The 27,046-nt window shown below is 37.9% G+C and overlaps 1 protein-coding gene across 1 annotated transcript in view; it reads right to left on the bottom strand.

Annotated features, from left to right (window-relative positions):
• SYCP2L (synaptonemal complex protein 2 like) overlaps nt 1-27,046 on the bottom strand; it is a 51,314-nt gene that overhangs the window by 20,781 nt on the left and 3,487 nt on the right. The window contains exons 4-22 of the mRNA XM_034759561.1: nt 26,885-27,004; nt 25,765-25,869; nt 21,684-21,708; nt 20,724-20,809; nt 20,454-20,542; nt 20,121-20,155; nt 19,194-19,336; nt 17,866-17,918; nt 16,842-16,887; nt 15,771-15,863; nt 15,624-15,684; nt 14,492-14,644; nt 10,876-10,982; nt 10,393-10,468; nt 10,204-10,282; nt 8,648-8,705; nt 7,672-7,733; nt 5,224-5,275; nt 905-960 (exon numbers count right to left, since the gene is read on the bottom strand). Coding sequence (XP_034615452.1) covers nt 905-960; nt 5,224-5,275; nt 7,672-7,733; nt 8,648-8,705; nt 10,204-10,282; nt 10,393-10,468; nt 10,876-10,982; nt 14,492-14,644; nt 15,624-15,684; nt 15,771-15,863; nt 16,842-16,887; nt 17,866-17,918; nt 19,194-19,336; nt 20,121-20,155; nt 20,454-20,542; nt 20,724-20,809; nt 21,684-21,708; nt 25,765-25,869; nt 26,885-27,004 — 1,499 coding nt within the window. The remainder of the gene's footprint in view (nt 1-904; nt 961-5,223; nt 5,276-7,671; nt 7,734-8,647; nt 8,706-10,203; nt 10,283-10,392; nt 10,469-10,875; nt 10,983-14,491; nt 14,645-15,623; nt 15,685-15,770; nt 15,864-16,841; nt 16,888-17,865; nt 17,919-19,193; nt 19,337-20,120; nt 20,156-20,453; nt 20,543-20,723; nt 20,810-21,683; nt 21,709-25,764; nt 25,870-26,884; nt 27,005-27,046) is intronic.

The following is a 27,046-nucleotide window of genomic DNA, read 5'->3' as shown; positions in this document are numbered from 1 at the left end:
GAGTTGGCAATGCTGCAGGAACAGCTTGCATTAGCAAGGGGTCTGAAGGGCAAAGAGAGATAAAGGTGATATGTTTGCGCTGCTAAAAGATTTTCCATATTCCCCCTTTTCTAACACTCTACCGGCTGATCCTTTTGTAGGCACCAGACTTCAAAGTATCCTGCCTCTTTCCCATCAGAAGACAGATATTTGGTCAGTGATTTAAAAACAAAAAAACAAAAAACCCCACCCACACACACGACGAGTAGCAGAGAACTCCAATTCTTCAGATGCACAACTCCCCCAACCCCTCCAACAAGGGCAGTCATAACAGCAGCCATCATTTAGAGGCAAAAATGAAGGCCAGATCCTACTTTCCACATTTCACACAGGTAGTCATTGGCCAAGATTTAAAAGGACATCTAAACTAGGTGCCTTAGTGGCCTGATTTTTCCAGAAATGCTGAGCCCCCCCACAGCTCTCTAACTTCACAGGGATGCTGAGAGTGGTGTAACTAGCACTTCTTGGGGGCAGCGGGGGGAGGGAAAGAGATCAGGCCATTTAGTTGGGCACCTAAAGTTAGACGCCCAAGTTGAAAATCTTGGGCACTGAATAGAATAGGATCTCTTTTGTGAGAAAAACGTACAGGATTTAGATGGTTATTTTCTTCTCCCAGAGGCTGTGTGTATCAGATATAATACCAACAACTAAGATATTTCTAATGAAAAATATATTGCATCTTCCTTTTTGTTCTAACCTCATAAAAGCAAGTATCAGGGGTAGCCGTGTTAGTCTGTATCCACAAAAACAAGGAGGAGTCCAGTGGCACCTTAAAGACTAACAGTTTTATTTGGGCAGAAGCTAACGCAGCGTGTTCTTTACCAATGCAAGATGTTATTATGAAAGAATATATATGATGCTGTACCTCTGGTTTTGTAAAGAAACCCTCTGGCCAAGAATTTTTTGTTTTGCTTCAGAAACCTAAAATAGAAGCAACATAATTTAAGTTTCAATATCCCATACAATAATCTATTAAATGAATACATGTCAGATCTTGGAAGGGATAAAATGGGAATTGACTAAAAATATTCTGGAATAAGAGTGCTTTATAAATAGAAGGAATTAGCTAAGTGAAACAATTTAATATATAGGGAGACAGAGGTTTCTCAAAACAGCATTTTTTCCACTTTTTCCTTGCTTTATTACTAAAAGAATTCTGAATCACAGAATATATTACTGAAATGGCATTCAAATCAGGATAGTCCTGATAATTGCTAAGGCACTCTGGATAAAACACAAAATGATAGACATGGCAAATGTTGGATAAAGATATTTAGACGGAGATAAACAATAATAAGTGTAACATATTGTAGAATGTATGAGAGCAGTGCTTTATGCTGACACCCAGTGGTAGTGCTGAAAGGTGTAAGATGCCAAATACTTGACTGAGATTCAGATTTTTCTTTTCAGCTAGAATTTGAGGGATATTAAACCAGAAAGAGGTAATAATGGAGTTAATAGCAAGCATAGGGGCAGTAAATGGAATCTGGCTGAGAGCAGTTAAACTGCTGTTGGTTACAATAACCTCATTTCTTTGCACCATCTGTTTAAATATTTCACTAAGGGCTGACTAACATAAGTTCAGTTAATTCCTAGGAGAACAGTTGAGTTTTGACACTTTGCTTTACATCAAAAACACTCAAGGTGCATCTACATTAGCAAACGTCTTAACTAGGTTTCACCAGCGTTGCAGCTGCACCATTCTACTACCAGAAACAGAAGCTTTAGGGGCAACTGTAACTCACCACAAAACAAACATGAATTCTCCTGGCATAATGGCACTTAGTAGACTGGTCTTACCTTATGTAGGCTAGTTAATATCTCACACACACACACACACACACACACACACACACACACACACTTTAAAAACAAACAGTAAAATTGCAAAGCCAAGTACTCCAGAGTTAAAGTGCCAGAATTAAGGTTGCCCATGCAACCTTAACTTGAACCCCCTTGTGTGTGTATGTATTGTGAAACAGTCTTTAAATTACATGATCACATACTACTTTTTCCACAAGATCCACTGCCTCATTCAGTGCACAGGATGGACAGTTCTCATGTAACAAGCAGCTATTCAATTTTTCATTTCCTCCTCTTTGTTCAATGTGTGACCCCAGGCCTTATTTACTGTACACTATTCAAATCCTGAAAACAGAATTATTAATTTCCTCGTGGGCTTTTCCTGGTGCCCATCACTATAGTATCTGAGTATTGCATAAACATTAATTTATCTGTACAACACCCCTGTGAGGGGGTATGATCTCATTCTTACCAATGGGGAACTGAAGCACAGAAGGATTAAGGTAAAAAAATATCCATTCATTTTGGGTACCCAGTTTGAGATCCCTAGGAACTCATTTTTCCCCAGAGTATTTAGCTTTACATATACACACTAAAGTATATAGTTTTATACATACAAAGCACAGCTCCCATTGACTTCAGCTGTAGCTGAGTGCTTAGTACTTCTACCAATGAAACCCTAGGGTATCAAGTCAGCTATTCATCAGCCATGGGATCATCTCTTCTCTTCCTGCAATCCTCTGCCTCATTCACCACACACATTCCAACTTATGCAACAAATGAAACAGAGGTCCTAAAGTCTTTCACCACACACCCCATGATCCACCCCTGAAACAGGTCCAGCCTGGGCACTGAATGAGGCAAGGGTCCTGTAAAAAAATATATATATTATATGATCATGATCATAATGTATACATGACAGAGTTGATGATGAATCCCTGGTATTTCCTACCTTGTGAAGGCTTGACTTTAGAATAACCTTTTAATTTAGGTTTGTGTGTGCAGTTTTCTAGGTTGTTGGGTTTTTTTTTAAACAAACAGTCTTAAATAAAAGAAATTTAGTCTTGTTCCATCATATTGACATCCCCATGGGTAGAGTGGAAACCTTTAAATCCACTGGGGAGACATCTGCCACTTGAAATTACAATGCATTAGTAGGTTATCATCCTCTTTGTGGATAACCATTAGAGGGGGATGTGAGACATGACAGCAGAGGAATGGTGAGACTCAGGAATCTTTGGGTCTGTTTCAGGCTCTAGAGAAGACTGTTCTCCAGAGGGCATTGAATCTTTTGCCCATTCCTCCCCACCCTGTGCCTAACTCCTTCTATATCTGTGCCAATCCTAGCTCTCCCTATCCTGGCTCCTTGTCCCAGCCTCCTTCCCCAGACAGTCCTAGTCTCCTCTTCTAGACTCCCCATCCTAGTTCCCCTAGGGCTTTATATGTCCCTTTCACCCTTCTTGCCAAATCATTCTCAGTTCCTGCCCACCCAGCTTCCGTCCAATCTGTCTCTGACCCCCCACATACCCTCCAGTGGCTCCTGCCTCCCATGCTCACAATCCTTATCCCCACTGGCTCCCAGTCCCTCTCCCCAGCCATCCCATCGCGGTGTGATTCATTCATTCATTCTCTCTCTCTCACACACAAACACCCCTTGACCCCTCCTTGTTCTGTTCTCTTTACCTAGCCAAACGCAGTTCTCAATCAACACCTTGACTTCTCATCAGAGATGTTCCCCCCCAATCCCACCTCCGTTCCCCCAACCGAATGGTTCCCAGTCCTAGTCTTTCTGCCCAGCCTGTCTCAGTCTCCTCTCTCCCCTCTACTTCCAGTCCCAGTGTCCTTTCCAGGCCAGCCTCCAGCCCCTCCCACCCTTGCCAGCCTCCTTCCTAATCTACCACACCAGGTCCAGCTCTCATGCCCTCTGCATTTGACTCCAGCAACTTTCTTCTCTATGCTGCCTGGGCATCAAAAGGGTACAAGGGGCATTGAGAGCACAGGAGAAAGAGCCTCCCTGCTTTCAGTTCTGGTGCCCAGACCTGGCTCTGGCTTGCAGCAGCCCAGAGCTGCAATTGCAGAGAAAACCCTCCGGAGCCTCCAGGTGGAACATGCTCAGGATGGATGGAATCTTCAGAGATTTTTAGCTGTGCTTCTCCAGCAAGTCCCAAGTACCTACAAATTGTGACTTTTCAAAGGCTTAGAACTTTTTTCATGAGGATGTTGAGAGGCACATCCATGACAAAGGCTATTGGCCTCACCAGCTCCCGATACACACACCAAATTTCAAGTCCATGGTCCCAAACATGGAGTGTTAGAACTTCTCAAACAAAAAGGTCACCGGAATTTTAACGTGTGCGAACACTTTTTCCCTAGCTTTGTTCTCAGAAGTGACAACCATTTTGGCTGAACTTTTCCAAACCATTTCAGCCTGAGGCAGAGACCTGGCATGAAAAATTTCAGCCCAAATGGTTAAAGTCGGAAAATTATAAGCAACTGAGAACAGGATATGAAAACGAGAAGAAGAAGTGTTAGGCAACCATAATACCAGCCCTGCCTATACCACCACTTTGAAGGACAGGGACCAAAAGACTATTTTTGTATGCTACCAAATGGTAATGATAATTACAGTAACAAAAATCAGAGGTTTTATGTGTAAAAGCTATCCTGAAGAAAGTTATCAGAAGTACTTATTAATTTCTTGTAAAGACATGCACCATTCAGGCAACTTTTTGGCTTTCATTAAAGTTCTTGACAAGTTTCAGGCTTAAGTCAGACACCTATTTTATAACGAAGAGTATCTTCTCAATTATTGACTTAGTTGGGGTTTCTCAACCTGTGAGATATGACCACCTTCCATTTCTCTATGGCAAGACCAGGATCCCAAAACATTCTGTTGTAACATGGAGTCATGATACGAAAGAGGCTGAGAACCACTGACTTTAGTTCATCCTCTCTATCCAGGGAAGGGAAAAAATTGGACTATTTAAACACAACAAGATATTCTCAACCTCATTTAAATCAAGTTAATGTACATTGGTAAGGAAAACAAACTTGATGGTCTGGACTCAAATGCCTGCACCATATGACTTCCACTACTACCTGCAACAAATTATGATTACTCCTTCAAAGAGAAACACAAGCTTTTGCGTCCAATCCTGTGAAATGAGATATGAGTCTCACATCTCCGGTTTTCATCCATGTCTATCATTACTTGATCCTAGCTTATAGGATCAATTTCAACCTTCTCAGAAAAGCTTTTCACTTCATCTGCAGTTAAGAGACGCAGCCTATTGAAAAACTTATTACCATTGACTGGTTGCTGAATATAAAGCAAACGTGATTTAGTTTTGGTTCCTATGCCAATATTTTCCCAAACTTTACCTTCTCATAATGCAGAGAGTCAGATGAATTTTCAAAGTCATAGGAATTCATCCTGCAAAGCAACACATACTTAATATGTGAAATGTTTCTGGCTTACAATTATGAAAGAACACTCAACTTGCCTAACTTCACTAAAAATAGAGTGCTGAAAAAAACTGCAGCCATTTACAATATTTATCATTAATATTATTCACAGAGTTCATGTATCTAAAACTTACCAAGATGCATTAACAACAGTCAGAGCAAACATTTATTCTTATTTTAAGTCTTGGTTTCTTATCTCTTTCCCCTCCCCCTTATACTTTTTTGCGGGGGTTGTTCTCATGCCTTGTTTCCTTAGAAAGTAAGTTCAAGACAACTGTGCATCTTTTGTATGTCCTTTAAGCCAACTTAGCATGTTATGTTATATAAATTAAGTATCTCTCTGCTCCCCAAAAGCCATCAATAATAGTAGAGAAAGGCAAGGAAAAAAATATCACTAGTGGATGCAGACGGGATTTTGAAAAGAATTTAAGAGGCTTTAAAAGGGACCTTTTCCCTAACCACTTCTGAAAATGTCACCTCTTAATGGTTGCTCTCTAGTCACATCTCTATATCGCATCTGGAAATAGGCTTCATATTTCCCAACATTAGTAAAAGTGTGTAAAGTCGTCAGTGTTTATTAGATTCAGCACCATTTAAAAATTAGCTGTCAAAATGGCTGTGTATTCTACTCTTCTGTTTAACAGCGGAAAAGCGGTGCACATACAGAACTAGGTCCTTTCTCCCATGCTGTGGATTCCCAACAGGAAAGACAGAAGCCACTTTGCTTTCAGAACTACATTGGAGCAATCCTGCAGTGGCAGAGTGATGGAGAGCTAGACAACCTAGTATTTCATCTTCTCCATTTCTAATGTCTGTGAAGTCAACCCCTTCCTCAACAGGAGGCACCTGTTGTGATAGAAATCTTAGTGAATATTTGAATTTATGTTTTGAACCAAAGATTTTCTATGTCAATTACTCAGTTTCCATTCACAACCACTTCAAAAATTCAGCTAAACATAAAAGTTCTTTTTTGTTTGTTTGACATCTCATTTTTGAACACTTGGGGATTGAAACTGCCACATTTTTAGCTAACTGCAATGTAAACCTCAATATCACCCTAATTTTAAGAAGAATAATTCTCATTTGTTCTGATAACACTAAGAATCTGACAGAATATTAGATATTCAAAACTTAAAATGTTATACATATGAAGCATAAACATATCATCTAAGGATACAAAAAAAAAAAAAAAACCACCCAGATACTGTGGAGAACTTTGTGAGGGAAGTTGCTGTTCCTACAAGCAGCAGAGAATTGGTTTCCATAGTTTAAATGATATACTTGTGTTTGAATCAACACCCAGTCATATGGATGAGATTTAGCGATGTTCTTCCTTCCTGTTTTTCTGCCTGCAGATTCAAGACAACAATGCCTGAGTTTATAGTGGTATGGCTCTCAGAGATGTAGGCACTAAAAAAGATTATATTCAGATTTTAGAGAAAACATGTATTTGAAAGAAGCAACTAAATTCTTTCATTTCCTATTGTCTTCATGTGTGAGTGATCGTCTAAACCCTCTAAATGGAGCCAGTCAGCTAAACCCCATTTCCTCTCAACCTTTTGGAAGAATTTCTCAAAGTTTCACTTTTAACGAGTCTAGAAAATGGCAGTCAGCATCCTTTGCTACAGCAGACCATGAAGTACTCCATGTGTGCCTTTGGAATCCAAGCGACCGGATTTTAATTCAGCGGCTCACAGAGTGGTGTTGGGTTGTTGCATGACAAAGGTGCAGTTCAGGAGCATGGTGTTAAAGCATGGCACTCTGGCTATCCTCTGCTCCCTAGGTCCCTAAAGGGGCTACTCAAATGCTAGGCAGAACCCTTCAAAACCGAAGATGACATCAGTCTAGTGCTTTCAAGTTTAAAAAAAAATATATATATATATATATAAAAAAACCTATACGCTACATGCAAAAAAATTATTGATGGAACTTACTATAGGATGTCAAATAATTTCAGAACAGAACAGATTAGACATTTGCAAATTAAGTCACCGGCAGCCATACTAAAGTAAATTTACAGAGGCCACCAGTCTTCCACTGATTGATTATATTTATGCCCTGAAAGAGGGAGTCAAAAAGAAATTTCCTCTGTGGTATATCAGTTAGCTCTTGTATGTTATTGGCAGTATAGGAATGGATCCTCGTTTGAAGCACTGGTAATCTCAACCAGACTGATTAATTGCTATACTGGAAAATATCACTAGAGGGCATGGCTGCTCTAGTCAGTTTACACTCGATCTTAGCTGAGAGCAGCCGAGAAGCATTTTTTCCTTAATCCAGTTTTAACACTGAACATGAACAGTAGGAACATTTAAGCAACAGTGCACCAAGGTTTAATATACATTCAAGACTCATATACCGTACTTTGCTTCTATTATTTCTTTGCCTACGCTTGTTCTTCTATTTTTCTTCTCCCATTCATCAATCTAAAGGAAAGGAAGTTACAGGATTTAAAACTATGGCACACAGAATAAAGTAGGGTGACCAGATAGCAAGTGTAAAAAATTGGGACAGGGGGTGGGGGGTAATAGGTGCCTATATAAGAAAAAGCCCCCAAAATCGGGACTGTCCCTATAAAATCAGGACATCTGGTCACCCTAGAGTAAAGCTATTTACTCAGTATGTTGAAACTGAAAATAGACACACCCACCCGTATTAGTTCATAGAATCACTCCAAAACTAATTAATAGCATAATCCACAATAACAACATGTTCTATAATACTTTATACCCAGAAGTTAAGGAAGGGGTGGACCAGTGAGGAAACAACCAGAAGGAGGGTAGAGAAGATAAAAGATTTTAAGTATTCTAATTCATTCACAGGATAGGTATAGTCATGAAAGTTTTGACCTCGCCTGCCCAGAAAAGACAAAAAAAAGTAAAAGTTTATTTCATGGTACCTGGGCACCCAAGGCCAGGCACAAGTTATAGTAGGTTGTATTTTCATAGGTACTGACCACTAACCTCAAATCAAATATCACTTTTATTTAGGTGTACAAATCCTTCTGAAAAGACATCAGGCTACTTCTGCTGAGGTACCCTATTTTAGGCATTTATGTTTGAAGATTCTAGCTAAGATTTCTAGGTTCTGTATTATTATTTCTCTCCCACATTACAAGGGTGAAAGAACAGACCAAGAGGCAATAGTGGTAACACTTAGGAGCCCCAGTCACAGGCCTGGTTACTGTACAAGTACTGTACAAACACAGAACAAGACTGTTCTGTCTCAGTATGTAATCAATATTTGCAATGTTCTAATTTAATTGTTCTACTGTGAAGGAAAAAAGCACTTGAAGAAAATTTTTTGCATGTAAATTGTGCCCCAAGACAGACATACCTACCTCTGGGGAATGTTCTTCTACAAACTGTATATCTGGCTGTTCTTCTATGGATGGCTCACTATAAACAGAAGGAAAGGGCAAGAAAACAGTTCTAAAGTACCATCAATTTAAAGCCAATTAAAACAAGTGATGTGAAAGTAATGTCATAGCCCAGTTAACTCCAATGCAATAAAGGTTGGGGGAAGAGGGGAGAGAACTGTTCAATTCCAACACCACAAACTAGTAATAAGGGAAATACTATTCTGTACCACTATTAAGAAAGAGGAGATAACTAGGCATTAAGGTTGGAGCCAGTTAGTGTGACTACTACATGGTAGAGATAAAACTGTTTATATAGCTACTTTACAACCAAACAACCCAGAGCACATTAGAAAAGTTAACCCTGTAATACAAAGTATTTTAACCAATCTAAAAAATTGGTCAATTAAAAAAAACAGCAGTTAAGTCACAGCAAGCCACTAAAAACAGGAATAGCACTCGGAAGAAAAGTTTATAATCAGAACTTCTATAATCACTAGGCAGCTTCTCCCCACCTCAACCCTTTTTCCTATTAATGTAGTGTAACCCCTTTAGAGTCCAGACCCACTAGGGACTCACTCCTGGACTATAGCAGCAATGGCTACAGAGGCTCAGGATCCCGTTGCCCAGATTGCCCAAGATCCAGGGTAGAGAGAGACCTGGTAGTGTTGCTAGCCAGAACTCAGAGACAAAGGGTTTGGTTTTACTTTTGTTTTTTGGCCGTGTAGCAGGGAGAAAAACCATCACAGCCAGGGAGGACCCTGCTATTCTCCACACTCCTTACCAAGAGAAAAACCTTTTGGGATTCCTGGCTCAGTGTCCTCTCAGCAGAGACCAGAAACTTAGAAGGCTGAGGACAATCATGGAATCCAGACCAGAGAGCCACAAGGATGACCTTGCCATCCTTGGTGTGGATGCTTTGTAAGAATACCCTTGTTTGTTTATTGTGCTATTTTATTTTAAGATGCCCACTGAGTTCTGCACTGCACAACCCATCACAGACTGAGCCTAAATTCACTGTTTGCCTAGGCATGTTCTGTCAGGGAGCACAGTGTTGTTTCTTCTGGCTGTAAATATTGGGAGAGGTAGAGTTATGTATTATTGTTTGTGCTTATCTTAATTCTCTTTGACACTGTCCCTTATTCTGAATGCCCCATACCTAATAAAGCCCCAGTTACTGTTTTATTACTCTGGGAATTGTGACTGCTGTTTTATTTGTGTGTTCTGACTGACACTCCTCTGTATGAGATTGTGTGTGAAATATTTTTACAAGGAACCAGCCCTCTGTGTTCTCTGAGCTAGGAGGGGTTTCCTTGAGTGGAGGCACCAGGCACCTTATAGGTAAATCCAGGACCCATAACTATGAAGAGAAAAGGAGAAGGCTGCAGCCATGCTTTAGGGCTAGGTTTACAGTAGTAAATACCAGTTTTGATTTAGTAACAACTAAGTTCTGGATGTCTTGTTAAACAGAAACATACAGAAGTCCCCTAGGAAATTTTAATCTTTTGGACAAGATCTTGTATCTCCAAAGTGCTTACCTGGTTTTATCATTCAGTTTAGGTGATGGAGTTTTAGACTTTTTTGCTGAAAGAGTTTGGGAAACTGCAGCTTCACACTCTGAAAATTTTAAGAGGTAAAACAGTATTTGTGCAGGTCTACAAAAGCAAACCATTTCTTAAGTGTTATACATGAATGATATTTATAAACTACAAGAAGTCATGCCTGACCTTGGCTTAGCTTAGCATCTTCGGTTTCAGTCTGTTGGCTTCCCATGCTCGTAGTGATACCAGAACTAGTTTTATGCTGGTTTGAGATATGAAATTAACAACATGATATGCACATGACACTAACATTTATGTTCCTACTCCCAGAGAAGTGCAGCTAGGAAACATTCCTGAATATTCAAATGTGTTGTTTCATTTGGTGGGAAAGTGCTAGTCTGTGTGACTTAATTATGGCTACACTTATGAACCGAAATATTCCTGGGCAGTAAAGTCTAGCATCTTTTTTTGAAAGTTTGGGAAAAAAACATTTTTACCTTCCCCTGATAGCTGTGAGACTTGGAAAGACTGAGTAAAATTTTCTAAAATGGCCTAAGTCACTGAAGCACATTTGAAAGTACCATCCACCAGGTCTATGAAAAGAAGGGAAAAACTATTACATTTCTACATAGGATCCCAAACACTCATACTTACTGTAAAAGTACTTACTGATTGATCACTATATTGAGATGTCAGGATGTCAGATAAAGAGTCTGTTTTTTCAATGTTTGTAGAATCTTTCTTCCACTGTAAGTAGCTGGATTCATTAGTTATTACTGTGAAACAGCAATTTGGGAAAGAATATCTTAATACATAGATTTTCTCCCTTCTATATTTCCTGCAAAACGTGAAGGGCACTACAGCCTTCTAGATCATATTGAAGAACAAAAAAAAGATACAAATCCTCCACATTGAACACATAGCCAATAGAAGCAACTAGGTTCGTATTGTCTGCCCCCTGCTACCTCTCCATTGTGTACTACACCTTTGTCCCTAATCAGGCTATATGCTCTTTGGAGTAGGGACTATAATTTATATCTGTACAATGCACAGCATAATGGGACCAAACCCTTCCCCACAAATCATGACTGGGTCCTCTCTGTGCTATTATTCTGCAAATATCAAACAACCAGCGTTCTGCAGTTGGCATTAACCCCACAAATACATTCCATGGAGCATCTGGGTGATCAAATACTTTTAAGGGGTATCTATTTTGGTGAGGTTTGCCTTCGTGCATATTTCAGATGGACAAAGAATGAACAGCAGCAGCTTCTAATCTACCTGCTGTCCACTTTACATAGCTGAACCTCCATTGAATTTGGGGACCTTCAGTGATAGATTGATTTAGGGGCATTAAGGTTGGCAGGGAGAGGGGGGAAAAGCTACTAAACAAGTGCTAGTTATGGTCATAATTAACATAATTGGAGCTAGAAAACATAGTTGAGTAGCTGCCTTAGGCATTTCTAATGCTCTAATTGTGGCATCAATGCATCACCACAGTGAATAGGAAAGTGGTGAGTTGTCTTTATGTTGTACATCAAAGGGAGAGTGTTGCCTAAGAGATTTGCTACAAGCTTTGTCAATTAAATCCAGAGGTAACATGAATGGTGGTAGTTAAGGGCTATTGTAGGAGAAAAAGCAACCCAGAGGATACAAGACAAAACTGTGGTGCCTTCTTTGTCTTACACCTTCCTGCAGTATTTTGCCCCATCAGCATATAAAGACAGCACCAAGGTCTAGTCTTCATTAGAAAATTGGGTAATATTAGAGCCTTTGCAGTTAGTGTGAACAAGGACAAGTTATGTTTAACATCTTATCAACGGGTTGTGATATACCCAACAGAAACTAGGGGTTTTACCCAAGTCCAGGTGACACAGTGTTAAACAAATTTGTACCTGTCAATATTGACTGCAAAAATGAGATTAATCTGTTCATTAGTATGACTTCAAGGTAGTCTTTTAACATGACCTAGTTTTCTAGAAGAGGTAAGCCCCAATTTACCAATGTATAACTACTTGCATTATTTCTGAATTTGGCCGTATAATATTATACAAACAAACAAAATCAAAGAGGCAGATTTACTTGCCAAAACAAGTAACCATTCCATGGGTTCAATATGCAAGATGAGTTATGAGAAGGTCTACAGTTTTAAGATTTTATTAGGAATGCTTTATTTTTCAATTTCAAAGTTTGGAACCAGGATTTAATTTGAAAATAAATTGGACTCAGCATCATTAAGAGTCTCCAAGGCAGGAAAAAAAAACGTAACCATAAGAACTGCAAGAAAACATTGCAGCTCTGGAAACGAAAGGAAGCCCAAAATGCACTTACTGGTGTTCTTATTGAAGATGACTTGGTAAAACTTTTTGAGGTGCCTAGGTGACTTTGGAGGGTAAGTCCCAAAGTGAACTTTTGAAAGTTTTACCCAGTCTTCTCATTCATAGAAAACTTACATTTTAGAGACTAATGCTAAGACTTCATATTTGAGTCTTCCATCTTCCATAGATATTTTTAAGGCATAAATTCTACTTCAGCTGCTAAATCCTGTTTGCAATTTTGAACCTCTTCATTAATGTTGCTTTTTGTCTTGAGACATTTTCAATATAGCCGTATGATTTCAGCAACAGTATCTCAGTTCCCACTATTAAAGATCTAATCACTATGGAAATTATGTAGAAAGTTACTTTAAGTGAAAATCTCTACAGCTGCTGATGCTTTCTGGAGAATATGCCATTTTCTGGTGTCATTCATAATTCTTAGAATTTCATCAGCTACAGGAAATCTAGGTTTTTAAAAACTCACATGTTCCATTTTGCTTTGTTTGTTCCTCGGTGCCAATGAGATCCTCTCTATCAGTCTTGATCTGTTGGTATAAACTAATCTAACATTACTGTTATCTTTAAAAAAATTGGTACTGCTTTGAGCAGGGGGTTGGACTAGAGGACCTCCTGAGGTCCCTTCCAACCCTGATATTCTAGGATTCTATGAAAAACAAACAAAAAACAAAACAAACCAGAATTCTTTATCCAAGAATTCCTATACAGAAATATTTTAGGTAACAAAGCATTGAATAATGCTAGTGACATATAATGTTGTTGCTCTCAGTGTATTACTGTAGTCAGTACTTGGAAATCATTTACTTTGCTGCCAGGATAAAGTATGCTCATTTACTACACATCTTTATTCCCTCGGTATTTAGGTACTTCTATGGGTTCCATAATGCAAGTTTCTCCCAAGTACTTAAAAAAAACAAAGTCAGTCTTCCTTCCTTCCTTGCCCATAGAGTCTCATTTACAGAGTATGATCATAGTTTTTACTTTCATCTGAACATTTGAATTTTGCAGGACCCACAAGCTTCTCTTTTCCCAATGCGCATGGCATGGTCCATTTTACACTATGAGCCAACAAGAAAACACATTTGTATTTTTAGGTTACCCATTTATCTAAATAGAATGATGTACTTCAAAGCGCAATAATAGGATAAACTTAAATACTCTTATTGATTCAACTATGCAGGTAAACAAACCCATTATTAGGCAGCCAGTAATAGCTCAAGGCCTCACCTTCTAAACACAGCCATTCTTTTGGGCATTAGAAAGAAACTTTTTAAAGGGGCGGGGAATGTCTTCCCTTTGGGTCAAAGTGCCACAGCATCTAACTTACATATGGACAGTTACTGAACATTAGAAGGAGAAGGAACATTTAAATTACAGATATCCGTAAGAGTGCAGACATCAGCATTAACTTGAGTTCATGTCCAGTATTCTGGTGGAAGACCAGGTAGACAACCTGAATTTCTAGTGTAGAAGACTAAAGACTAGTCTATACTACATAGGCTTTGCTGGTATAACTAGACAGGTATAGCTATTCCAGCAAAGCTCCCTAGTGTAGCTGTAGCATATGCCAACAGAAGGAGTTGGCCTGCCAATATAGCTGTCTCTACACTGAAGGTTTTGCTGGCATAACTATGTTGTCTAGGATGTGGGGGTTTTCCCATACACTTGACCAACATATCTATGCCAGCAGAACTTTTTAGTTTAGACCTGGCCTCAGTAGGGGAGACACGAAAAAGACTGCATGGTATACTAAGAAGGCTTGAAAGATTTTTCCATAGCATCAAAACAGGAAACAAACATTTTTCTTCTTCTCTGGTTAAATCTAACAGCCAAGATCTTCAGGGCTAGTTAAACTTTCAACCAATGCATTTGAAAAGCGGGTGTTAACTAGGATGTTAAAAAAGTCTTATGACTGTAAAGGATTATACAATAAAGCCGAAAACTAATACTTGCCATCATTTTGTCTTTTCCCAGAACTTCATTGAGTGTATTTAAAATATCAAATTTGGCACTGAAGTGAATTTTGATTTTTGTTACTTCTTTGCCATTGATCATAGTAGGGTTCTTCATGTAAATTTTAACTATCTCTTCTCCGTTATCCTCTATTTAAAAAAGGAAATTAGAATCTGCTTTAGAATTACACAGAAAGCGCCACTGAAATAATTTGCATGCCATTTCCCACACCAAGAGAGTCACTCTTTTGAAAAGTGAATAAATGTTGACTATGCACAGAGTTTTATCCTCCTCTCTTTACAGGGTACAAATAAGTCTATAAACCATGTCCTGGGCCTCTCCATAAACCAACCAGTGCACTTAGATGACACAGCCCTCATGGAGCTAAACTCTATACCACACAGAAGGTTACAGAGTCCCCCTATGAGCCCTCTCTGCAGCCTTGCCTCCTGCATATCTAAACTGTAGCAGCTAGGTCATGTTTGTGGCTGTCTACTTCACCATCACAGCTAGAAGTCTTTACCCCTAAGGATCCATGTTTGCCCCCGATGGGAGGGAACTGCCAATTACATCCATAGGAGTAGGGGGAGGCCTAAATTAGCATTTATTGCTTCATGGTCCCAGCACATATTTGATCTCTATTTTAGCTATGCTAGACAGAATCTAGTACATCCCTAAAAAGTATCCTTTGCTAGGTTAGCCTTAGAAAAAAGTCTTTCGGGGCCCATTCTCTCTCCCAGTGAGAGCCTTTCCATTGACTTCAGTTAGCATTACATTGGGCCCATGGGGAAAGAGAATTCATTTTCATGGTAGGTATTCATAGCAGCAGACATTTATGTATATGCAGAATACTTAAAGTTATTTCAAAAACATGCTATTTGTTACAGTGGATTGAACTTAATTTCAATTCTTATTTAAATATATTGCAGAAAATAAAGCCAAACACACAGTGAGTTTTATGAGTTAGACTCTCAACCTCAAATTATGTTGCAAATTTTCGTGTGTTAGCAGCTGACTACACTTGGCAACTGTGATCCTATTGGAAGTTCAGTGTAAGGTATGAATATAAATCTGCAGTTTCTTTTGGCTACTTGGATTGTAAAGATAATATCCTTTGTATAATCTTACCTCTCAGACTGTAACTACTGACCACTTCCCTTGGCAGCCTCACTGAGTCCCAAAGAGCACCCTAAAAAAAAAAAAAAAACAGATTTGGGAGTGAATTCTCTTCAAGTATTTTAGCCTAATCAAAAAGTAATCAGAGGATATGTTTACCTCAGCGCTGTCTATGTAGAAAGACACACTTTGACTTCCAACATTGAAGTCAATCCAAAACTCCTCCAGTTTCTCATCTGATGGCTTCTTCACCTTAAGAAACAGAACAGCCATTGCCATTATTTCCAGAAGAGCCCATACAAAAATACAGTACTAGTGCCCTCAACTGTGTTAACTAGCTTAACTAGAAACAAATTATCCTTATCATGAACACTTACATTTGTTTCTAAATGGTATGAAGAGGTGAACTACTAGCCTGTAACTGACTTACAATGCCAGCAGAACCAGAAAATTGCTGTATATTAGCCAAGGGAAAATGTTTACTTAAGACTGAAGCAAATACTGCACAATTGTTTTGTTCAAGCTTCTAGGAAGTCCTATGTATTTGTCAGTACTTATTAAGCAGAGCTGATGGTAGCCTCTTCAGACTAATACTTCTGTTACTTAGGTTAGTTTGATAACCTTCTAAGGAGCACAGTGCCATGTACTTAACATTCACTTACATAATTAAAGAATTGTGAAACCTAGCCATGATATAGGGATCCTCTTGTGGATCTGTAGGGTGAGCTGCTAGCCTGTGATCTGTTCTGTGGGGTTAGGGAGGCAAACCTTGCCCTTTAACACCTATTTTGGGAGGAACTGTACAAGGGCAATCTAGTTCAGTTTTGATTTAGTTGGGAATTGGTCCTGCTTTGAGCAGGGGGGTGGACTAGATGACCTCTTGAGGTCCCTTCCAACCCTGATATTCTATGAATCTCTGTTTTCCTCCCTGTTCCCTTCCTAGTGTTTTACTACAGGAACAGGTGATTCATCTCATGGTCTTTAAGAGAGAACCAGTCTATTCAGCTTCTTTATTGTTTGGCTGACACAAATAGTAGGTAACTAGACAATAAAATGGAAAGAGAAGTAAAACAGCAGTTTACAAAGCAAACATGTACAGGAACATTCCTTTCACATGGTTGTAGGATGCAGCAGAACTAAATATCTTTTAATCACATGAGGTTATTTTGTCCATTTTTAACAGTGTAGTAACAGTATAAGGAGTGCACCTCAGTATATAAAAACACTTACCTCCTCCATGTCGGCAAAAGCAGATATGCAGGGAAATGAATAAACTCTGCAAAAGAAGCATACTTGAACATAATAAATTGCTCCTGAACACAAGTCAGAATGGGAATTTAAATGAAAAACCAAAAACCTGAATGAGAGGTTAAGTCTCTCTAGACTTGTTGATCAAAGGCTAATTTTTCTAGCAGTCAAATAAGTTTGTTTTCCTTTAAGAGACTGCAATATCCTTTTAGGCAGATACTATACAGGTATTGGGTGTTCATTCTGTCAGTAGAGGAGATCAACTGTAATAATTTATTTTCTAGTGTAAGGTGACCCACTGATAGGTTACAGAGTTAGTTTTAAAATGTGTACTTTAGAAAATAATGTGTGACCTGTGGGCCACCATTTCATTTATAAACAGCAGTAAAGGAAGGAATACTAACTGATGAGTACAGATGAAAGAATAATATTATCCCAGTGCCTTCTTTTATGAATATCTAAATAGTGTAAACAAACAATCTTCCAAGGGAAGTATCAGTAGTTCAGCACATTGGTTGTGTAACATTGGACTGAGAAAAAGGCTAGATAAATTTATAGGAGCCACTTTGCACTAACTGGAGACCAACTGAACCAAATAGATTCTCACCCATTGGTAGCTTTTATAAATCTATGCATCAGACTTTTAGAAGAGCTTGAATAAGCTAGAATACCTCCCTCATCACTGCAGTTTCTTAGCACCTTTCAGAAGGGCATTAAGTGATGTGACTAGCATAACATCATTAATTTCCTTTCTGAGTGTTGATAAACACATAATAATAAATGAATTCAGGTTTTTAGATGTGAAAGTTTTCTCTTCCATCAAAATAAATGCAGATACCAGGATTGTAAAAGGGGTTTATTAGCCACTCATTTACAGACATGTTGCAATTTACACACCACATAACCAAAGGTTTGCATTTTTCTTCCCAATATGTATAGATCGAAAGTCACTGTGACTGTCTAGCAGGCCAGATACTATATTCCATGTTCACCGTGGAGAACTTACCTTTTTTTATCCCCAAGTCTGTCATTTAGTTGATTGAGAAATTTTCTGCAGTCCTTCAAAACAAAGGACAGCTTGTTACACACACAAAAATGTGTTGCTGTTTATACTTGTAAGCAATATTTTGTTGGGCAAATAGTGTAGTGACTAAGACCACACACAGGAACACTGTTGAATGATCCAAACCCAAGCTGTTAGTATAGTTGGAGTTATCAGTTGAGTCAAACCCAATTTAGTTAAAGCCCACATTGGAACCACACAAGTCAGTACGGGAACACTTGAGAGAAGGGGAACAATTCAAAGGAAGAGAACATATTGTAACATCACAGGTCAAACTAATGTATGTTCTCTAGGGGGCTTAGTTTAGTTACCACTGAAATCAGTGAGAGATGGATTGGGCCCATAATAGGAAAAAACTCTCTATCCAAATTCTATGTACCATATCACATTAAGCTTCTGCTCAGTTTTCTTGAGCTGCTAGACAACACTAAATGGCTTGTCATTTAAAAAGTAATTCCCCGTGGTTATTTATATTCACGTTCTATTTGAGCAATTTTCTTCACAGAAAAGAATGTTATTGTTACGTTTTTGTCATTCATTGACTTCACTCAATTGAGGGCACATTACATGCCTAGGTAGAATGGTCCCACATGCTTGCATCTTAGCATAATCTGTCCTCTTTCTGCTGTAACTGTCTATACTACATTCGTTTTCTAGTGGTGGGAAAGGGCATTTTAGCGTGGATATAAAGCTTTGATGAATAAGTTAGGCCACTCTGGAATGAGAGGATGCATGTGGAGAAGTCTTGAGCACAAATTTTAAAAAAAAGGGCTTGACATAAGATGGAGGCTTGACAAGACATATCTAATAGCAGATGACATGATCCAAATGGCTTGAGTCAGCTGTCCTTACTTACAGTGAGTCACATCTTACTCGCATTAGGACTATTTAAGAAGTAGGGTTGTGAGAATCTGGTCATACAGTTAAATCAGACTTTAGAAGGTCTGGTGTAAGAAGAAGGAGAAAGCAAGGCACAACTGTACTTGTTCTTGTAGCCTCTATTCCAGGTGATTAGTTCTATTTTGTAATTAATATTTTTAAATAAATAGCATTAAAAAAAGTACATAATCATAACAATATGAAATTTCTTCTTCAGCTTACTGAAGGATACATTGTCATTAATTGTATTAACATAAGGTAATTGAACCAATTTTTTACAAGGAAATTAAAACTTCTCTTTGACATTATCAGGAACTTTATATACTAAACCCATATGAAACTAACCCCTATATAGAACTGTCAGTTTTTGTTTTCAAAATAAGGACCCTTACCGTCTCAAATTCTCTATCCTTTATCTCTTTGAAAGCTTCAGCAAGATAATCATCTTCAAACCAGTTGTGAACAAGGTCATCCCTCCATTTTTTTGTTATCAGCCTACACAGTGCTTCCGAAAGAGCAACCTGAAGGTCATAATCTACATGTGATAAATACAAGAATAGAAGCGTCCCTCAAAAAACCAGAAGGTTAATATGATGGTTTAATGAATATCAGCCCACTGCATAAAATTTTATCCTAAGAAGCTGGTGCTTTGATTCAGTGATGACAAAAGCCAAACTGTCCTGCAAAATATCACAAGCTATTTTGAGATCTTATATAGTCCCTTTATTTTATTCAACCAATTATCGTGCACTGTTAACTCTCTGTGCATGAGTGTCTGGAGACATTCCCTGAAGTAAAAAGGAAGAGGACTTCACCTCCAAAACTCCTTAGGGCTGTTATTTCACCTACCAAAACACAGATACCTCAAAATGCTGTTATTACAGAGAAAGGCTATGATCTACATTTATATTATTTACTTGGTCAAAGCTATTATATTGGGAAAAAACAGATGAAACTCATAAGTTTTATTTTTAAAATGTTAACAGGAAGATGGACTTCTTAACCACTTAGCAGGCTAACAGAACAAAATGCTACCACCTGACGCTGATCTCCCACCAGTTCAGTTTTGACTTACTGTACCTCAGCATAACCTTTCCTACTATTTAATTACTTGAGTGTTTTTAAGGTCAGTATTAGTAGCTTTTTGGTTTAAGAATGAATTTGTCCTAAAATATATTTCATCTTAATTTTTTATTTTCCTCAACAATCCTATTCAAAAAGTTAAAAATACAATATGAAGTATAACAAAGTAACAATTCATTAGGGATTTTAGGGGAAAGAGCTTCAATTCATGAAAATAATGACTAAGTATTTCTTACCACCAACCTCCAGAATTGTTTTTGCCAGATCTTTCCTGAAACAACATAATCCATTAATGTTTTTTCCTTCCATTTTAATCTATTCAAAGCATATGGACAGTAAAAAATACATTTTTTTTCTATAAAGTTGAACAAAAGTGCAACCACTCATTAAAATAAAATGAAAAGCTTGCAACTTTTATCCATACTTGTACAATCCATCAGCTTTTCACCAATTAGGTTCTATCTATAGATTATGGCCTCAGATTGTTGAAAAAAAAAAAAAAATTACACCCCATAACTAAATGCTTTTCTTGCTGCAACAAATGTTACAGTTGCTGTAGAGATACTTACGTAAGCGAACACATTTCTTCAGACATAGGAAATTTTCTTCTCTCTTCCCGTGGTACACTGTCCAGCATGGAGTTCAGAGTCCTCAAAGCCTTTTTTGCAGGGATTTTTTTGTAGAGGTGTGGGGGGGGGGAAGGGAGGAAAGATGGGGGAAAGAGACAATATGGAGAAGAGGAGAAATAAGCCATTAAAACGTTTGTGTGTGGGGTTTTGTTTTTGTTTTTTTAAATAATTTACATACATTTGTAGTTTGTATTCTCATTTGAGTCTCACCTCCTGCCGAAGTGCACAGCCAACCTTTGTTTCAGTCACTAGCTGTCCTAGGTCAGGTAAGAATGAATCCAGCAACTGTTTCTTTCCTAGGTGAATAGTCAAAGTTTTACATCTGGCTTAAGGCTTGTCTACACACAGAATTGCACTATTTTAGCTACATCAGTATAGTTGAAACAGTACAATCGCCTAGTCTGGAAGCAGTTATACTAGTATAAGGGGGCTTTCTACATGGTAAGGGGAATAAGCTATTCAGATAGAAGTCACCTTTATATAGTTATAACTGCACCCATCTAGAGGGGTTGTACCAATTTAACTATTTAAGTAGACAAATCACACCCCTAAGCAAACTAGTTAAATTGATCCAAAAAGTGTGTAGACCAGGCTATTAGACAAGCATGTTCTGAATAATGCCATTTCTCCTCTGCTTTAAAAATAGCAGCTAGAAGAGGAGTAAGCAACTTATCTCTTATTCCATGGGGATGCCCATATAGATCATTCCTTTTTGCAATTCTTATTAACCCAGAATTCTAGTTTCTATACACAGACAAATTAAAAACTACACAGCCATTTTCAGTGGCAAATGATCTTTTAAAAAAATATTCTTGTGGAGGAGGTGGGGGAAAACAACATCAGGATTTTGACTATACTAAACCCATTTCATGAATACCATTTACCTTGGAACAAGCTAATTACTTACTACCAACAATTTGAAAGAAAATATTTCATTTTAGTTGTAGCACTAGCAAGGCTACATGTTCTCAGTATATCCCAATAGTTACTAAAAAGGTTTAACACTCTTATTTGCAGGTTACAGTAAAATTTCCTGTAAATAGTTATACATGTGGCTTTGGATGAACTCTTACTCATATAAGATCTATTTTTCCCCCCTTTTAAAAAAATGATACAAAGAAAAGGTTACTGAGACATGTGCAGAATAAAAGTATTTGGGAAATTACTGACCTTCACTGTTGCATTTGCAAATGACCTGATTTGGGGCGGGGGGGGGGGAGGGGAGGGAGAGAAAGAAAGAGGGGAATCTGGATTACATACTGGATACAGTAATAATAAACAGTGTTAGTAAAGTGAACCGCTATGTGTTTATGCAGCCAGCACCATCCCACTCACCCCTCACTGGCATTTCTGAGACACTAACTTCAAATTTACATCCAGATAAACCCTTCAGAAGCTGCAGTTACATTAATTAAAATTGTTCACTAAAACTTATATATTGAGATTTGCAGAAGCACTTAATGGAGTCCTCATAAACGTCAAGGAGGGTTGGGTGCCTAATTCCCTTAGACATGGTTCCTTTGAAAACCCAAACCATAGTGGGAAAAGGGTTATTTTTGCCATCTATTTGTATATATAAACACAATTGAAACTTGTATGGTATAGTGCTAAATGTCATAACAAGACATTGATATCTGAACAGTATCTGAAGTTCTGGGGGAAATTTAAGTAGTTTTAGAAAGTCAAACTGACCTGGTTTAAAGGGGAAGTGAAGGTTGCTTTTAAAAATAAAATAATATAACAAATGGAAGAAAGGGTAAATTGATAGTAATTAATATAAATCAGAATTTATGGCCAGCAGAGTTAGTGATAATAGGGAGTTTTTAAAATGTATTAGGAACAAACAGAATCCTGACAATGGTATCAGTTCATTACTAGATGGAAATGGTAGGATTATCAACAATAATGTAGAAAAGGCAGAAGTATTAAATATTTTGTTCTGTATTGGGGGGGGGAAAAGATGATATCATCATATATGATGACAACGCTTTGTCCATTCCACTAGTAGCTCTGGAGGATGTTAAGCAGAAGCTACTAAAGTTAGACTTCTTTAAATCACCACGTCCAGATAACTTGCATCCAAGAATTTTAGAAAAGCTGGCTGAGGAGCTCACTTTATCATCAATGTTGATTTTCCATAATTCTTGGAGCATTGGGGAAGTTCCAGAAGACTAAAAGAAGCTAATGTTGTGTCATTTTTTTTTTTAAAAGGGGGAAAATAGGATGACTTGAGTAATTATAGGCCTGTCAGCCTGACATCGATCCTGGGCAAGATAATGGAATGGCTGATATGGGACTCAGTTAATAAAGAATTTTAAAAGGGTAATGCAATTAATGCCAATTAACATGGGTTTATGGAGAATAGATGCTGTCAAACTAGCTTCATATCTTTTTTTAAATAAGATCATATGCTTGGTTGATAACAGTAATAGTATTGATGTAATATATTTAGACTTCTGTAAGGCTTTGGACTTGGTACTGCATGACATTTTGATTACAAATTAGAATGATATAAAATTAACATGGCACACATTAAATGGATTAAAAACTGCCTAAATGAAGGTCTCAAAATGTAACTGCAGACAGGGAACGATCATTTAACAAGTGTGTTTCTAGTGTGATCCCACGGAGGGGTGGGGTGGGGTATGGTGAGCTCCCAGGGTGACACTGTGGCCAAAAGAGCTAATGAGATCCTGGGATGCATAAACAAGGGAATCTTGAGTAGGAGTACAGAGTTTATTATACCTCTGTATATAGCATTGGCAGGACCACTGCTGCAATACTGTGTTCAGGTCTGTTGTTCACAATTGAAGAAGGATGTTGATAAATTGGAAAGAATTCAGAGAAGAGCCACGAGAATGATTAAGAGATTAGAAAACATGCTTTATAGGGTAAGTCTACGCTGCAATAAAATATCCACCATTGACCCATGTCAGCAGACTTGGGCTCGTGGAGCTCAGACTGCGGGGCTATACAATTGCAGTGTAGACATTCGACTTTGGGCACCTGGGCTCCAGCACACTCCTGAACGTCTATGCTGCAATTTTATAGCCCCACTGAATGAGACCAAGTCCACTGATATGGGCCAACCATGGGCATTTCATTTCTGTGTAGACATATTCATAGGGATTAGACTCAAGGAGCTCATCTGTTTAGTTTAACAAAGAGAGGGTTTAAGGGGTGACTTGATTACAGTCTATATGTATTTACATGGGGAACAAATATGTAACACTTGGCTCTGGAATCTAGCTGAGAAAGCTGTAACATAATCCAATAGCTGGAAGTTGAAACTAGATAAATTAATTCTGAAAAGAAAGCGTACATTTTTAACACAGAGTAATTAACCATTGGAACAATTCACCAAGGGTCACAGTGGCTTGCCCATAACTCACAATTTTTAAAGTCAAGATTGGGGGTTTATTCTAAAAAGATCTGCTCTGGGAATTATTTTGGGGAATGTTCTGTGGCCTGTATTATACAGGAGGTCAGATTAGATCACAATAGTCCTTTCTGGCCTTGGAATTTATGAATGGACACAAATGAAGGAACACAAAAGGAACTGACCTAAACTGAGGATAGGAAGACAAACCAGAATATAATGTAATTATGTATTTTTATTTTTTAAAATATAGTAATTGCCCCTTCCATTTCCAATCGTGCATAAATTATGGATATAATTCCACTTCTGGTTTTATTAGAGCCCTGAACAAGACAATTTAGCTCTGCCAAAGTATCTTTTAAAATGTCTTAATTATAGGAAGACTTCAATTATGATTACCTGCAATTGCTAATTTACTGTGTTCAAAACAGATTTTGATATGTAGACTTCACTGTACAGCTCAGCTCATGTACAGCAAAATAGGGTACGACGTCTATACACACATATATTGCAAGATCGCTTATACAACCCACTTTCCAATTCTCAATAATGGGGGAGGGGGTGAGAAAGAAAGAAAGAAAGAAGGGGAAAAAAATCTTTTCCGATAGTCAAAGCCTTAGCACCGCAAAGCTTAATAATTACTTTAATCACATTTGCAATGAAAACAAGAGAAATTAGAGCAGATTGAAGATAGAAATTTCTAAACCACAGAAAATTCTGATATTTCAACATTTGTTTTTGTCCTAAATTGGCGAATGAAAAGTCAATTTGTTTTTGTGTGGAGTGGAATGTTCAGAAAAGTGTCTATTCAATAATGCTGAAACATTTTGTTTAGCCCTTATTCAAGATTAAATTTGTCTCTCCCTGAATGGCCAGACTATATCTTCGGTTATTCACTGTGATCACAGGACTCCCATTCTATGTTATGGCAGTTAAAGAAAAGTGGAGACCATGGTAGTCTGGCCAGGCAAACCAGAAAGGAAGACTGGGGCATCAGTCACCTTCACTACAATTTTCATGAGGCATTGCAGCAGCTCAGGGAGACAGATTACATGTCTCATTTTGGCTTAGGTCAACATTTCAATTCTATTTGACTAACCAAAATGTTTTAATTTGGATCAGCCTGACATGAAATATTTTCTTTTCATTTCTGGGAGAGGAGAAGTACAAGAGTGTCAAAAAAAATCCACTAGAAAATTTTGATTTTTGTTATTTTGCAGGATTTATGTTTTCATCAAAAAAACATTGATGGAAAATTCCCAACCATCAGGTATGGTTAAAGGGATCAACAGACAGTACATTTAACTTACTCTAGAAGTATTAGATAGGGTGCCCATCAGGGCACAACTACCTGTTCATAAAAATGAGCACTAACATGCATTAAAATCTAAATTAGTCATAGCCACCTCGTTGTCACATCTCCTTTTTTAAAGGGGGGGGGCTTTTTAAGAGATGCCTCCTTGACTACCTAGGATTGTACGAGATACTCATACACAATTCTAACCCTTCAAATCACTATTACACATTAGGAACATCTCAAAATTTGGAACACATTTGTGAGGGGAGCATTCAAGGAAAAGGCATAACACCACTGTGCAAATTCTGTGTTGATGTGCTTTTTTGAGCAACAACAGTCCTTTACCTCAGATTTATGTCTCAAGAAACAACAAAAGGGTGCCAAAAGTTTCCTTAGGTGTCTTTTTTTCCTAAGTTTGTTGAGTTATTAAAATAAAAATGGTGTTCATTTTTTTTTAAGGCAAATTCTTGTGTTTCTTTTCTGCAATGGTGGTGCTCTGAATAAACAAACTGCCTTTCTAGTAGGGGGCCGTCTCCATTGAAGAAAGCAAACTGATTTTTGAATTGTGTACTTACCAACGCAGAGTCAAAGAAATCTTCCACAAGTCTCAGCAGAGATTTATTCTGTGCTGGCTCTATGAGGATCAAAAATTCTCTTGCTCTTTCAAACCAAGATACCATGTAAAAATTAAAATAAATGAATAAAGCAGAGATGGCTAACAATGATTCAGTTGAATGGATTTTCACCTCAAGTGCATCAGTGGCTAGATACATTACACAAACACACAAGATTCCTTGATCACTGAGCTTAGCAGAACCACACTGCATTAAAGGTCACTTGCAAGTGAAATTAGTAGAATCCCATCTTTTTAACAGTCCTTTGTGTTATTATTGCCTCCTCTAGTTAAGAAAAAAGTAACAATGAGCAGCAGTTTCTTTTTTTCAGCAACTCACCTTTCCTCTGACTTTCATGAAATCTACATCCCCACTGCATCTGACCCCTGCTCTGCTGTGATGCTCCAGCACACACTATGCTGGTGACATTATAACTATTGGGGAACTCTTCTGGAGGAAGTCCATTTATTTTTTATTCTCAATTTATGGTTTTGCAACATCTCATTTTATAAAGCAATGCTGTTAAACTATGTGAAATAATACACAAAGGACATCTCTCCATCCTGTATCGGTTACAGGGAGATCTAGGATTCTGTAGAGGTTTTGTAGTAGGTGCGTGTAAGGGCTTTGCAGAAGCTACCTGGGCAGCCTGCAACAGTGGATTGCACATTGCAGGATCTAAAAGGAAGTGGGCAAGGAAAGAAACAATTTCAGCTCACATGCAGACTGTCCCTCTGAACCTGGTTAACGGTGAGTATTCAGTACATTGTTTATACAGAGTTTTTAAAAATAAGATTGCTTTCTTTTAAATACTACATAAAAGTCATTAGCTTCTATTCTAAGCAATGCAAAACAAATGTAACATTTAACTGAAATTGAAGACAAAGCAATTTAAAAAAGCCCTACTCAGTTTGGTGACCTAGTTCATTTCATCCATTAAAAAGGATCCCTGGGATTTGATTTCAGAACAGCTAAGTCACATTCTAATGTTTTCTCTAAAAAAATAAAATAAATAAATAAATCCCATCTCAACAAATTGCAGTCATTTGATTACAGAACTAAATGTGAATATTATACTTATCTTTGGTATCAGCCCTTGCTGAATAAGCAAGCTTGCCCCTTCTTGAGGATCACTTTTAAAGTACATCTGAATGCATTTCAACAACAAGGAAACATTTTGGAATTCATTCTTGTCCAACTCCTATAAAACATTTTCCACCATATTTTGATTACTATCTTAGCC

The sequence above is a fragment of the Trachemys scripta genome, chromosome 2, assembly GCF_013100865.1.
Source record: "Trachemys scripta elegans isolate TJP31775 chromosome 2, CAS_Tse_1.0, whole genome shotgun sequence".
NCBI lineage: Eukaryota > Metazoa > Chordata > Testudines > Emydidae > Trachemys > Trachemys scripta.
This window is presented reverse-complemented; position numbering and strand designations above follow the sequence as displayed.